General features: G+C 36.2%; 1 protein-coding gene across 1 annotated transcript in view; it reads left to right on the top strand.

The window, feature by feature from the left end:
- Positions 1–3,984: 3,984 nt before the first annotated feature.
- Positions 3,985–15,924, top strand: part of LOC110103514 (alpha-L-fucosidase 2) — a gene marked incomplete in the record, with an annotated part of 14,864 nt that continues 2,924 nt past the window's right edge. Inside the window, 5 exon segments of the mRNA XM_020832261.2 lie at positions 3,985–4,303; positions 4,368–4,513; positions 5,582–6,510; positions 11,705–11,837; positions 13,281–13,439. Of these exon segments, the coding sequence (XP_020687920.1) occupies positions 4,078–4,303; positions 4,368–4,513; positions 5,582–6,510; positions 11,705–11,837; positions 13,281–13,439 (1,593 nt within the window).

The raw sequence follows: 15,924 nt of genomic DNA, 5'->3' as shown, positions 1-15,924 counted from the left end.
TTTTCTGGAGCTTCAGATTCATCTCCTGGGCCTGATGGATATAATTTTGAATTTTTCAAAGCTACTTGGGTGGTTACAGGTCCTACGATTTGCAATGCTATTAAGAGTTTTTATCATAATGCTTATATGCCTCGCTCGACTAAGGCTATTGCTATCACTCTTATCCCCAAATCCAGTCATGCTGAGTCTATCTCTGATTTTAGGCCCATTGCACTTTGTAACACTTCTTACAAAATTATTGCAAAAGTTTTGGCTGCTAGAATGAAGCTCATTATGCCTTTCATTATCAAAGATAATCAAGCTGGTTTCATAAAAAATAAAATTTCCACTGATAATATACTTCTTGCTAATGAAATTCTTCAATATTCTAGGAAATCCTCTAATTTCCAGCTAATGTGTATTAAGCTGGATATTAAAAAAGCCTTTGATAGTGTATCTAGAAGGTTTCTTATTGCTAGAATGTTGCAAAAAGGGTTCCCTAAATTGTTTGTGGATTGGATAGATGCTTGTATTTCCGATGTGTGGTTTTCGCTTTGCATTGATGGTGCATTAGATGGTTTCTTTGCTTCAAATTCGGGCCTCAGACAGGGATGCCCTCTTAGTCCGTATCTGTTTAGTATTGTGATGGATGCTCTTTCATGCTTGCTGGATTGTAATATTCATGAAAACAGTTTTGATGCCTTTATGATTGGGGAGTATAGGTTGTCTCATCTTATGTATGCAGATGACTTGATACTCTTTGGGAAAGCAGATCTTAATAACTGCTATAATCTGACTCAAATTCTCAATGTATTCTCTTATGCTTCGGGTCTTCATATAAACTATGAGAAAAGCTCTATATTACTTCCATCCAGATGTGCCATTGCTGATAGAATCTGCTCTTCTCTAAACATTGCTACTGCTTCATCTAGCATGAACTATCTTGGGCTTCCTCTGTCTCCTTATAATCCTAAGCTTGCTAGTTTTGCAAAACTTATAGAATGTGTTATTGCTAAGCTTTCAGGTTGGAAGGCTAAGGCTCTATCATTCGCTGGTAGGCTACAATTTCTCAGGTATACCATTTGGAACACGATAGCTTACTGGATTCGTGGGGGCATTATACCAAATTCTATCATTAAGCAAATTGAGAGGTTAAGAGCTAAATTCCTTTATTTTGGTGATACAAATGCTAAGAAAATGCACTTAATTGCGTGGAGGAACACTTGCAAACCTAAAAAGATGGGAGGAATTGGATTGCCGTCGCTTAATTCTATTCAGTTTAGTTTTAATTGCTCTCTCATTATTAGAATTTTTAATACTCATTGCCCTTTGAGTATTTGGTTATTGCATACTTATATTTCTCCCTGGAAGGAGCCAGTTTCAAAGGCTTATAGTTTCTGGAAAAAGCTGTGTAGAGATGCTAGTGTAGCTAAAGGTAATTTCCATTTTATTGTATCTGCCTCTTCTAAAATTTCTTTATATTGGGACCATTGGTATAAGGATTGTTGCCTCAAAGATAAGGTGGAATTTATTCATATGCTTTCTTTATATTGGGACCATTGTAGCTAAAGGTAATTTCCATTGGTATAAGGATTGTACACAATGCTTTATCTGATATTATAATTGCTTCGGGTACACATAACAATCTGTTTTGGGGTTCTGGTAAGAAATGCAAGCATAAAGATTTCAGGGAGTTTTTCTATCGAGACAATGGGATTGTTAACTGGTGAAATTTTGTATGGCATAAGCGACATGTCATTAGATTCTCTTCTTTTTGCTGGATGGCGATAATGGGGGGGGTAGAGCTAGGGGGGGGGGGGGGGGGGGGGGGGCTTAAAACAGCTGATTCTCTTATTAAGAAAGGTATTAATGTAAATGCTGCTTGCACCCTTTGTCACAACTGCAATGAAACCATTAGCCACCTCTTCTTTGAATGTGACTACTCTTTCTCTATTCTCTCCAATCTGATGAGAAATCTGGGATTTTTATTGTTAAGACCAAATATTTTGCAAACCTTTGAATACATTGGTGAGACTCATACTAGAGACAAGGAATTATATTATTTGCTTGTCTGTTGTTCGGTTTATCACATCTGGAGGGAAAGAAATGAGAGAAAATTTGGGAATGGTTCTTCTTCATCTACTTGCTTAGCTAATAGAATCAGAACTGTTGTTTTATCAAAAATTTTAAAGTGGAAAAGTGGGCATCACCTGATGGAAATTCTGTAATACATGCTGGGTATATAGAGTTCGGTATGGATTACGTGCTCTATTGCTTATTCTGGGGCTGTTCTCATCTCTTCCGGTTATTTGATGGAAATTCTGTAACTCCTGCTGGGTATTTTGAGCTTATAATGGTATACGTGCTCTTTCCTTCTGGGTTTTTATTTCTGCTCTTCCGGTCTGCTGTCGTTTATATAGCTGGAGTGGGCAATGATGATTGGGTTGCCATTTTCCCCTAGGATGGCAAGGCCCTAATATTTGCAACCAGGCTGAGAGAGAGGCAATTCCTGAGCCCCTGGATTGTAGTCTCCAAACCGATTTTTGGGTTTTATTATGTTTACATTTTTGTTATTACTTTAGCTACTGACTTTCCTGTATTTGTTGTTGAGGGGTTTTGTCATTTCCCTCTTTAATTTTTTGGCCGTTGGGTCATGCTTTTCCTTTACTGTTTTTTTCTTTCTCACCTGTAACTATTATTTAGTGAATGGAAAGGGCTAAGCCCATAATTTCCCCCCAAAAAAAAAAAAAAATACTTTACAACCTAAAATAATCAAACCAAACAGCCCCTAATAAATATTACTATAAATATAAAATTTGTAGGTATCACATTAAGAAAATCCCTTAATAAACAAGCTTACTTAAAAAATGGGCAGACATGCGCCGACAAAAAGATCTCGGATTAAATCCCACTGATTCGGGCCGACTTTCCTCGAAAAAGCTCAGCAACCTGCTCCAATAGATATCAAACACGTCACTATAAATAATAAATAATTAAGCTTCAACCTTTTTCGTAATCGCGAGCGCGAATCTAAATGACTCGGGCGAACGAATGCGACAAATTATCGATCCGTACAAGCTCTGTTATTGTCCCGGTCACGTCTGGCAGTGGTCTCTCCGTCACGTGATTAGCATGAGCCGTTTTTTCAAAATAAATAAACAAATAAACAAACAAATAAATAAATATATATATTAAAATATAAAATTATTAAAACATCATCAATTTTATCAGTCAATACCAATTTAATGAACTAAATATATTTGATAGTTATTTGATTTATTTTTTTATATTATTTATATATTTAAAATAAATCAAAATTGGTTTTTAAAGTACCCAACTTATTCGTATTTTCATTATGCGTCTCTCCTTAAGGTTTGTTTGGGACGGCTTTCTTATTGCTTCTTAAAGCAATTTTTTTAGTATAAAATTTAATTTTTATACTAAAAAGCTGCTTTAAGAAGCAATAAAAAAGCTGTCCCAAACAAAGTCTTAATCTGTTGATTATGAGTTTTGACTATCAACTACCAACTAAGAGATATTGAATTCGAGTTTTACATATATGATGTGTTTATATATTTGTCTTAATTGACATAAATGTTAAAAAAAAAAAAATTCTAATGCTCGCTAAGTTTTAAACCTATTGCCCGCTACTTCTATTAGGCTTCATTTAGGACAGCTTTTTTCTTACTTTCTAAAATAATTTTCTAGCATATATATATATATATATATATTCAAATTTATTTTCATTTTATATTAAAATATATAAAGAAAATTTAAAAATAATAACATTGAAATTTATGCCGTAGCCCTTAGGTGATTATGCGTCTTGTTTTTTTTTTTCTTAAAACTCGTGCTATAATTTATAATTTCGTAAAATAAAATTCTTTTTAAAAGTGATTTATGTAGCTATTATCAGTAATTCTATTTAAAAAAAAAATCAGTAATTCTATTTCTATACAATATTTTGTACCTAAGTAACGAACCGTTTGGCTCTGCAGAGACGCTTCCCAGCAGTCGCTACACTGTCTCTTCTTATCTTCTCTATCTATCTGTATCTCTGTCTCTCTCTCTCTCGGTTGCTGCTCTGTCCAGCTACGCATGGAGCCAGAAGAAGAGGGAGAATGGGTGTGGGTTAGGCCACCGACAGAGGCGGACTCAGAGTTTTGGGGCAATGGCGACAACGAGGACGACGAGCCGTCGCGGCCTCTCAAGCTGGTCTTCACGGAGCCGGCGAAGCATTGGACCGACGCCGCTCCTATCGGCAACGGTCGACTCGGCGCCATGGTTTGGGGCAACGTACCCAATGAGACTCTCCAGCTCAATCGTAAGTGCTTCTTTCTTCATCCAGATTCCTCTATTTTCCTGAAACTTATCCTCTTCTGGTGTAGATGATACTCTGTGGACTGGTGTGCCTGGTGATTACACGAATCCTGATGCACCTAGTGTTCTTTCTAAGGTCAGGAAGCTTGTTGATGATGGGCAGTATGCTGAAGCCACCGCAGCTGCTTTTGGATTGTCAGATCACCCACCTGAGGTAGGTGATGTTCTCCCTCTGCGTGTGTGTGTTTTTCTCTCCCTTTTGGAAGGAAGGAGGAGAGCAGCTAGGTGCAAATTGTTAGAAATTAGTAGGTTAGTAGAGCTCCCAGCTATCTTCTGTCATTTGGTTCTTCTTTGCTTCTTGTTGTGTATTGCATTGCAATGTCTGCTTAGTGTGATTATGAATTGAAGCATGATCATCAACAGTCTATTAACCATTGGAAACGAAGGTTGAAACCCTGAAAGATAAAGGGCCTGATTAACTATGCATCCTCAGGTTCCAATTAATTGGATGTATCACGTATGCCGTATGTCTCTTTCTGCAATTTGACAGTGTACTGAATATATTTAGGGTTCATCTGGTTGCTTGTGGATGATAAATATGTTTTAGGAAATTTGAGTGTCAAAATGAAATCTTCAAATTTTAGAGATTTTGAAGCTGTTTGCTGAGTAAATCCTTATTTTTCATAATATTTTATCTAATTTCAAAGAACCAAATGAGACCTTACTCGTACTAGGATCTTGCTTCCAGAAGGAATCAACCATTAGATTATTGAAACTTTTGAGGTCCTCAATGAAGGCCCAAGAAAATTTTATTTTATTTTTTAATTTTATATACCATGTTGGAAGTATGCTCCCTCTAGGCTGTTTAGTTGGAAAAATTATTCTGTGTGAACACTGGACGCCGTCTGGCGTCGAGCGTGTCACGTCATATTTTTACTGTGTACCGCGGCTGTGTACCAGGTGACGTTGCATGCTCTTATTAGCCTTCAATGGTTTGGTGTCTGCACATAATAATCTCTCGTTTAGTTGACTTCATTTTGTTGGTTTATATACATGTTGTAGTGGTTGAAATTGTTTTAGATTTAGTTTTAGTCCTGTTACATGATGGAATATAATAAAGGCAGGCACAAAAAAAAGGTGAAAAAGTTAATTATTTCAAATTATTTTGATTCTTAGATTTTCTTATATTAGCACTTGGCACATAAGTTCGAAAAAAAATCTCTCATAAATCATATATGTTTTCAAAAGTGATCACTCCTAATTGCATCTTCTGTGACTGCAGGCTTATCAACCTCTTGGAAATATCAACCTTGAATTTGATGATTCTCATTTGACCTATACTTCTTATGTGAGAGAACTTGATTTGTCAACTGCAACTGTTAAGATCAAGTACAATTTAGGGGATGTAGAATTCACAAGAGAGCATTTCTCATCAAATCCACATCAGGTGGTTGTGACAAAACTCTCTTCTACCAAAACAGCTTCTATCTCATTTATTGTATATTTAGACAGTAAATTACACCATCACTCGGTTGCTAATTCTGCAAACCGTATAATCATGGAAGGTAACTGCCCTCCAAAAAGAAGGCCGCCTAAAGTTGAATTGTCCAAAAATTCCGACGGAATTCAATTCGCCGCAGTACTTGATGTTCAGATAGCTGGTAATAATGCTGTGGTGCAAGTTGTGGAAGACAGGAAGCTAAAAATTGATGGTGCAGACTGGGCTGTCTTGCTTCTAGCTGCATCATCATCATTTGAAGGACCATTCATAAATCCAGCGGATTCTAAGCGAGATCCAACATCCGAATCACTGAACACTGCAAATTCCATACAAAATTTGTCCTTCTCTCAGTTATTGGCATATCATTTGGATGATTACCTGAATCTTTTTCATCGGGTTGAATTGCAGCTGTCCAACGGTTCTGATAGCATAAAAAAAATGAATCTAATTCATATTAAGCATAATACTGCTTGTGATGATAATCTCTATGCAAGGAGGAAACTGAAATCATTGAAACATGATTGTTTGAATGGCAATGTTCTTGTGTCAACTGCAGAAAGAGTGAATTCTTTTAAACTTGATGAGGATCCTTCTTTGGTAGAACTTTTGTTTCATTATGGGCGCTATTTGCTTATCTCTAGCTCAAGGCCTGGAACCCAGGTTTCTAATTTGCAAGGAATATGGAACAAAGATCTTGAACCTCCATGGGAGTATGTTCTGAACATACATTACTATTTGCAGCATAGAAATGTATTTCTTGATTTTGATTTATGGTGTTTTAAGTTTCTGGTTATTTCTTCCAGACATTTGTTATATGTGGTCCAACATTTGGCCGTTTTTACATAGTTTACATTTTATTTTGGCTGTCTTTCTCAAGTTGCTAGTGGGCTTGTTTTTCTTTTTTTAGGAATGATCATAACTTGGTGAAAGACTTGGTTATGATTTGCTTAAAAGATGCTTGCCTATTTTGTTGATTTTGAATTATTTTCAAATATAAGTAAGCTTTATTTTGGAAAACTTTAATGACTCATTATTTATTTGATTACGGAGTTGATTATTTTCCTAATTAAGTTGATTTGATTGGAGATTTGATTGATGTATTAATTAGGGATCTAATTATTGCATTAATTAGGAAATTTGATTTATGTATTGATTAGGAAAACATTTATTAGGAGATCTAATTATGACATGATTGAATTTCTTATTAATTAGGCTTCCTTTATTGTGTTTATTTCAAATTTTAAATAGGGCTTGAGGGCTATTGTATTGGATGTATAAGAGGAGAGGAAGCTTGAGAGTTATTGTAATTTCCTATTATTATTCAATATGGTGAAATCATCATCCCCTCCCGTAGACGTAGGCATCTTCGCTAAATAACGTAAATCATCGTTTTATTTGTGATTGATTGTGTTGTGTGATTTCTGATTTTTTATTTTCGTTGTGATTGTTTGCATAACAATTGGTATCAGAGCTAGATTTCGATGATTTTCGGTGACGACGAACGGGAAGATTTCCTGTCAGTGTGGTTCGACCGGGCTTGTAGCAACCTTCAAACGAATCAGATGCATTGGCTTGATTGATTGCTGAGTCGGATTGGTGCAATTCCGTCATCATAAAGAGGTTGCAGTTTGGTGGAGGTTATGAGATCCGGTAGAGCCACAGATACATCCACCTCGTCGATGAAGACATCGATTCATCTGGTGATTACACATCTCGTCAAAAATGACTTGACAAAAATTGACGGCAAATAAAATTTTGGCATGTGGCAATGTGAGGTGATGGATGTGCTGTGCTCTTTGAATCTGGAGTATATTCATAATGGCGATGAACGTCCTGAAGAGATGTCTGAGAGAGATTGACTCAAGATGAACCAAAGTGCTTGTGACTTGATTAGAAATTGTCTATCTTAGGAGATCAAGTTGGGGTGATGATGGAGACTTATGCTGTGAAGCTGTGGATGGCTTTGGAGAACAAGTATCTGACAAAGAGCATGAAGAATCGTCTTCATATGAAGCAGCAACTCTATAGGTTTCATATAAGGCATGAGATTACAATTGATGAGCATTTGAATGACTTCATAGAGGTGTTGACAGATCTTGTGAATTTGAATGAGGAAGTTGGAGATGAAGACAAGGCATTCCTATTGAATTTTCTCCCGAATGAGTACTAAAACTTCACGATGACACTCATTTATGGGAAGGTCTTGAATTATGGTGAGGTGACTCCTGCATTGCTAAATCACGAGTTCCGGCGTCAGGACAAGGAGTCTGCAAAGATGGATTCAGCTGAGGCTCTCTCACTCCAACAAGGAAGATTTAAAAAATAGAAAAATAAATTGGGTGGCAGCAAGCAAAACAAGTCTCATGGGTGCAATCTTGGGAACAATCAACATGTTTTCTACTTATAGACTGATTATTAGAAGAAAGATTGTCCGAAATTGAAGGAGAATAGAAATGGAGTTTTCACTGAGGCTAACTTTAGCGTGGAAGAGCGTGAAGAAGATTCAGATGTATCACTATATGTAGTTTCTCAGAGTTTATATTAAGATGATTTATGCTGAATTCTGGATACTGGCGCTACCTATCACATTTTTCACACTAAAGAGTTGTTTGGTACCAACAAGGAGCATGACAGTAGTGTTGTGACTATGAGAAATTATTAGGTCTATCCTACAGTTGGTGTAGGGAGCACCTTCATTAGAATGCATGATGGTACTGTGAAAGAGCTGACTGATGTGAGGCTTGTTCCTGATATCAGGAAGAATTTCCTATCTATTGGGCTTTTAGAGATCAAGGGCTACAAGATAGTTATTGAGACAAAATTTCTGAAGATATATTATGGAGCTTTCGTTTATCTTAAAGGAGTTCATCACCACAACCTTTACCACCTTCAGGAAAGAACTGTGATTGATTGGAATGATTGTTATTATCGATGATTCTTTTGATGTCACTGTATTGTAGCATATATGGCTAGCTCATGCTAAAGAGGCTTTTCTTATGGATTTGGTGAAGCAAGGATTGATTAAAGGAGCAAACACCTACAAGCTTGATCTTTGTGAACATTGTGTGTTTGACCAGAAGACACGTGTATCATTTTAGTACTGTCATCAACAATACAAAGAATAGCTTGGAATATATTCACACACATGTTTGGGGCCCGAAAAAGACAACATCATTCTGCGGGCGACGATACTTTGTCTCTTTTATTGATGTTTTCTCCTGATATGTTTGGAAGTGAATTGAGACTTAAGACTGAAAAAATGATCCGGTGTATCAGATCAGACAATGTGGGCGAATGCACTTTGGATGCATTATTGTAGGAGTGCCAGAGATCTGAGTTTCAACACCCACTTCACTATTAGAGCAATATTGCAGCAGAACGGGGTGGCAGAGAGGATGAACGACACTTTGGTGGAAAAAGTTCGGTGTATGTTATCCAATGCTGGGTTGGATAGAGTCTATTGGGCTGAGGCAATAAATTATGCCTGTCACTTGGTGAACTGTCTATCTTCTACAACTATCTGAAAGAAGACCCCAAAGTAGATGTGGTCAGGAGATTCTGCTAGAGATTATGAGCGTTAAGACTGTTTGAGTGTCCAGCTTACTATCATGTTCAAAACAATAAATTGAAACTGCAGGCAAATAAGACGATCTTTATTGGCTTCAGGCGTGGAGTCAATGGCTTCAAACTATATGATCCGATAGAGAAGAAGATTGTCATTGGCAAGGATGTTAATTTTGATGAGGCAAGCATGTTGAAGCCTCAAGACTCAAAGCAGGTGGAAAGTTCTATTGGGATCACATATGCACTGTAAAAGTTGGAGTTTAATGCAACTCCATTTGCTTCACAGAGATAGGTCATTTCTACCAACGTACTTGATTCAGTTGCATATCAGGAGGTAGAAGATGATATTGAGGATGGGATTCCTACTCAGTAATCTATTACGAAGAACAGGTCTAGGTGCCAGATTGTCCCAAAATCAGCTTGGTTGAATGATCACATTGCATTTGCACTTTCAGTCATGTAGGCTTAAGTTCCTAGTCACTATAAGAAAGCAATGGACAATCCTGTTAGTGATCTTTAGAAGAGGGCTATGGATGAAGAGATGGGGTCTCTTCAGAATGATGCTACTTAGAGGATGGTGAAGCTTCCTCTAGGAAGAAAAGTCATTGGGTGCAATGGATGCGTGGAAATGAAGGATCTCTTGGAGCCAATATATAGTATAAATCTGGTTGATGGAAAAGGATTTTGCACAATGGGAAGGGATTGCTTAAGATAAGGTGTTCTCCCCAGTAATTAAGTATCACTCAAATCGTGGTTACTTGGCACTTGTAGCACAATATGGTCTAATTTTGGAGCAGCTCGATCCAAACATTGCACAAGCAGTTGATTTTGTGAGCAAGTTCATATGTGATATATGAAAGAGTCATTGACAAGTTGTGAAGAGTATCTTGAGATATCTGAAGGGTACAATTGATGGCAGGCTTATAGATGCAGTCACCACAGCAGTGATGCAAGACTCATGACTGATTGTCCATTTATTTGAAGAACTAAGCTTGGCTTGATTCCTTAGAAGGGGGGTACATAGGCAACCATCTGTGTGCATTCGTTTTGATATTGAAGATTGGTTTGTTCTCTTTCACTTTTTGAAGTGAAAGATGAAATGGAGATTGCTGATTTAGAATTATTTTCCAAATCTAAATAAGCTTTAATTTGGAATGTTTTAATGTCTTATTATTGTAATTAATTCGGGAGCTATTTTTTCCTTAATTATGTAATTTGATTGAGGATTAGATTAAGAAGTTTTTCCTAAATTGTTTTGTCTCAAATTTTTTTAAAGGGCTTATGGGCTGCTGTATCCTGGTAAGAGAGAGCTTGAGAGCCTATTGTAATCTTTATTATTCTCTAATATAGTGAAATTATCATCTCCTCCCCATGGACGTATGTATCTTTTCCAAACCACGTAAATCGCCGTGTTCTTTGTGTTGTTTGTTGTGTGATTTTTGATTTGTATAATTTATGTTGTTTTTCACATAATAAATTTTGGCGGTGACTTCAATCTGTCCAATCTACTTTACTTGTAGTGTCTACCAATTCAATTCCTTTTCCTAATGGCTTCTAACACGATGTGCCAACTTTTCCCAATGCAGCTTACTTTGTTCACATACCCTGCTAACTATGATTGATGTGTTAGAATGCACTCAAGACACATTTCATGCATAAAGTGAGTTGTAGAACAATCATGACTTGGTGGCTTTGGGGCGTCAACGAACCCCAAGTCAAATTCAGAATGCCAACCTATATGGGCAATGCAACCTTCCTGTCGGATGTGTTGACTTGCTAGCTTAAGGCCAGTCAGATATAAGTCGGGTAGCTAGCTCCATCAGGTCATTTGTGTCAGGAGCTTATTTGTACTGTCAACTTTTGGATCATGCCCGACGAAGTAGGTACTAGTCCGACGAGGCCGCCAAGACAACCTTGAATCTTTCTATGGTGTTACCCTTCTATGGTTGTTGCCAGCTATAGAATCATCAGGTCTCTTACCTCATTGATATAATTTCTCTAGTGGTTCATGACATTGGAAAATTGTCTAAAACTTAAAATGTATACTTAGATAAAAGACAAAAAAATGAGAAAGTTGTAAAATGAATGGTAATAGCATCAAACAGACACTATTTTCAAGCTAATGATCATTCATGCAAAAACAAAATGACAATTATTTTGATGCCTTGTTCATGCAATTTCGTATTGATTTTATTCTTATTTTTTTTCTTAAGATTTTTTTGCTTAATTGCATCTGAAGATATTTATTGCAAATGCTCCTAACTTGTGTGTTATGCTCTTGTTTTTGTTATGCCTAGTTAAATCCATAAAAAACTTATGTTGTTTTTTCTTTCCCTCCAGTGCAGCTCCTCACTTTAATATCAATCTGCAAATGAACTATTGGCCATCTCTTTCTTGCAATCTTAGTGAATGCCAACAACCACTGTTTGACTACATAGCATCTCTTGCAGTGAATGGAGCTAAAACAGCAAAAGTAAGATACACATGCATTCTTTGCTAAAATTCTGTTACATTTCATGTTTTGTAGTTTATCTTATCATAGTTAGCAACACTTGCTTCAAAAAATCTCTAATTGTAAAATTGATATTGGGTGGATGTTAAAGTTTTTTCCTAGGTTGATGCTGTATTTACAATGCAAGTTAATATGAGTTTAAGGTGCTCCTGTTCTGTTTGCTTAGCAGTACTACTCTCAATATAAGTAAATTATGTGCCATTAATTATAAAATATGTCAACATAATAACCAATAAACTATAAATAAAAAAAAAAACTTAAATATTAAAATGTTCAACAAATAATTTTTAATCACTCTAAAAATGAGTAATAATATAAATTGTATTGTCCTTTTTTATTTTAAAGAGTTAAATTAATATCAATTTTTAAATGTAAAAAATATTTAATTTTCCTTTCATGTACCTGCAATGTGTGAAACCCCTTAAGTAAATGAAGTTAAACTCTTAAACATCGAAGCACCTTTTGGTGTAATGACTGAAATTTTCGTAAGAAACTCCGTAGTTAAGCGTGTTCGTCCCAGAGCAATTTTGGGATGAGTGACCTACTAAGAAGTTACTCCAACAGGATAAAACTGTGAGGCTCTTTAGTCAAAGCAGACAATATCTCGATAGTTAAGAGTTTGGTACACCAGCCTAAAGATGGGAAATAGTGCTACGCCATGAGAGCCACCTCTTGAACCCTATATGAGACAAAGTACTATATGATGTAAGCCACCACTTAAACTTGTAGGGGCCGCCTCTAGAATCCTATTTTCCTGGTGGATGATTCTGAAATTAAGATGCTGACGAGGACGTCAGTTACTAAAGTGGGTGAGATTGTGAAACCCCTTAAGTAAATGAAAGGTAAACTCTTAAAAATCAAGGCATCTTTTGATGTAATGGCTGGAATTTTCGTAAAAAACTCCACAGTTAAGCGTGCTCATCCCAGAGCAATTTTGGGATGGGTGACATACTGGGAATTTATACAAACAATACAAAACTGTGAGGCTCTTAAGACCAAAGAGGACAATATTTCTATAGTTAAAAGTTTGGACTGTTACAATGTCTGATTTACATGTTATTTTTTTTTTATAAATTTCGGTGTCTAACACATTTCGGTGTCATGTAGAGCACATATCTGTATTTGATAATTGTTGGACAACGCATGACTTTAATTTTTGGAGTGTTGGTACATCCCAGATTAAATGTCAACTAAATGATCTATTCGAAAAAGATGAAATGGGTTTAGATGGTATGTATTATCACAAACTTGAGGAGCCTAGTTTCTTTGGAAGTGAACACATCAAACTTATTTTTAGATGAAATTAGTAGATAACTATTTTTTCAGAATGTACTTAGTGTTTATATTTTTGCTGTGTAGAATTCATTCTTCTTTACTTTTGCAAAATTAAGCTTCATTTTGCAGGTTAATTATGAGGCTAGTGGTTGGGTTGCACATCAAGTCTCTGATGTATGGGCAAAAACATCACCTGATGAAGGTGATCCGGTTTGGGCGGTTTGGCCAATGGGTGGGGCCTGGCTTTGCACTCATCTTTGGAATCATTATACCTTTTCTTTGGATAAGGTATAAGGTGAACTTAGAACATTAACCATTTTCTCTTAACTCGGCAAATTTATAGTATGGTAGAATTTGCATGTGTTTTTATTTTCTTTTTATTTGTTAAGGAGTTATCAAAACTGTGTATCCTAAAATGCAATTTAAATATTTTTTCTTTTTTTTTGTGCTTGGACCCTTCATGAAATCTTGTATTTGCAATACTCTTATGCATTAGTTATGGCCTTTTTCAGAATTTTCTATGAGTCTATGAAGCTTTTTAACATATTTTTTATTGTCAAACTAGTTGTAGTGATTTTTTTTGCTGACACTCAAAAAAAGGATAAAGTGCTAGTTAGTGCAATTTGCTTGCATAGGTTTTCTTGATCATGCATAAGAAATAAGAAGAAAAAAAGAAAAAAAGAAAAAAAGAAAAAAAAAGGTCATGATCCCATATTAGACTAATGACTTCACGCTTGGCATATGCATTGTTGGTAAACAGGTGAAACCTAAAGTAAACACCAAGAGGTAAAAAAAAAAAAAAAAAAAAAGAAAAGAAAAGAAGATGAGTGCCAAAAAACACATTTTATAGAGATTCAAATTGATGGCCATCTCTTATAGCAGTTGTTGTAAATTTTAATATGATATGACTAAAAAAATACATCATTTTTTGATATAAATATAAGATGCCACCTTCTATTTTTAAGGAAATATCTAGGACTATTGAAATATGATAACATTTTTGAAACATCTTTAATAAAATAACTCACAAATGCTAAACACCTTTCAAGGCCTATTGAAATATAAATATAAGATGACACCTTTCTATTTATAAGGAAATATCTAGGGCTATTGAATAATGATAACATTCTTGAAACATCCTTAATAAAATAACTCACAAATGCTAAATACCTTTCAAGGGCAGAGCCTCTAAACTCTCGGAAGGTGGCGCCCCACCCCTCTTCCATCTTTTATGTGTAAGATAAAAATTAGGCTTCACAACTAGACATATATTGTTGCAAGCAGTTCAACTGTCTTCAAAATATTGAATTGCATTTCATTGACAATGATAAGGTGCTATACACAAACATTTCTAGAAGAAAATGGTCCATAAGAGGGAATTTTATGCCTATTTTTGGCTAAGATTTCCCTTCAAATGTTGGCTCACATCACCAAACCCTTTTATGTCTAAGCTCTAAGGTTTTGTTTGGCTCCACTTCTCTTGTCTTTTCAGAAAGTAATTTTACTTCTATATCAGAATATGCTTTGAAAATCACCTGCTTGCTCATTCACTTTATTTATAACTTGGTGAGCATATGAAGTAACTTATACATGTGATGTGAAACATTCCCATGCGAAAATGATTTTCTTAATGAAGTTTGCACGTTTAGATTTAGAGGCAATAATAAGCAAGATCTTATGCGGAATTGAACGATAATATAAATATTAAAGTGGTACCTAGCTTAGGTTTTTATCTGACATGCATAGAGGTTGAGATCATTAAATAGTCAAATAAATCTTACTTTGCATACATGGATTGTTCCAACAGTAAATTCCAATACTAACAATAAGATTAGTCTATAAAAGATCCCTCACACAACTCTTATATTACTAGGTTTTAGCGGAGAAGTATTAACATTATCTTCATGACTATAATAATAACCACAATCAAGGATGTACCTATGAAGATAGCGAATCGGATGTTGAGTTTACCCAAAGACAAGAGAAATACGCACTCCGGCAGGATCATTTGAGAGTTGGGGATGACTTAGACAGCCACCATGAGCTTCCTCGTACCACCGATTAGCCAAGACAAGGTACGGATCTTCAAGATAGCAGCAGTTTTTGATCTGGACAAATTCTGGACATCAATTGGACCCTTCCGGATGAAGGTATGGTGCTAGGAGATTTGTAGAATCAGTGGACAGCAGGTTGTAGGAGAGCAGCCAGCAGTTTGAAGGTTTTAGGCGGCAGGAATTCAAGTTTCCCTCACTGGAATTCTTCAGGATGCTGTTGGGCAGCCACCTGGATGTGTGGGCAGCAGGTCGGCAAAGGGAGAGCTCACCAAGACTGCTGGTCAGCAGTTTTAATGCTTCAGAAAATTCTGGACAGCACTAAACAGCAATCAGGAGAACTTGAACTTGGTGCTGTTTGACGTTGGAATCTTTGGACTTCAATTTGGGGAATGCACTGGGTACAAAACAGCAATGTACAATTGTTGGAATAGAGATACAGTAAGCAGGAAACCAGCAAGTTTGAAGATACCGTGAAGGGAATTAAGGAGGGGCGGCTAGATTGAAAGTTTGAGAATTTCCAAATCAGAATTTGGGAGTAATGGAGATTAGGAGGAAGAGCCGGCTGATTTAGTGAGCATTATGATAGGAAACACTTGGATTTCCAAGTGTTTCACACCAAAACCAAGAGGATCCAAAGGAAAACTGCCGTCCACAGCAGAAAAACAGCCAACTGCACGAAAATCTGAGAGGGAACGTAGGAGAAAAATGTAGGAAAAACA

This window comes from Dendrobium catenatum, unplaced genomic scaffold, assembly GCF_001605985.2.
Source record: "Dendrobium catenatum unplaced genomic scaffold, ASM160598v2 original_scaffold_254917, whole genome shotgun sequence".
Taxonomy (NCBI): Eukaryota; Viridiplantae; Streptophyta; class Magnoliopsida; order Asparagales; family Orchidaceae; genus Dendrobium; species Dendrobium catenatum.
This window is presented reverse-complemented; position numbering and strand designations above follow the sequence as displayed.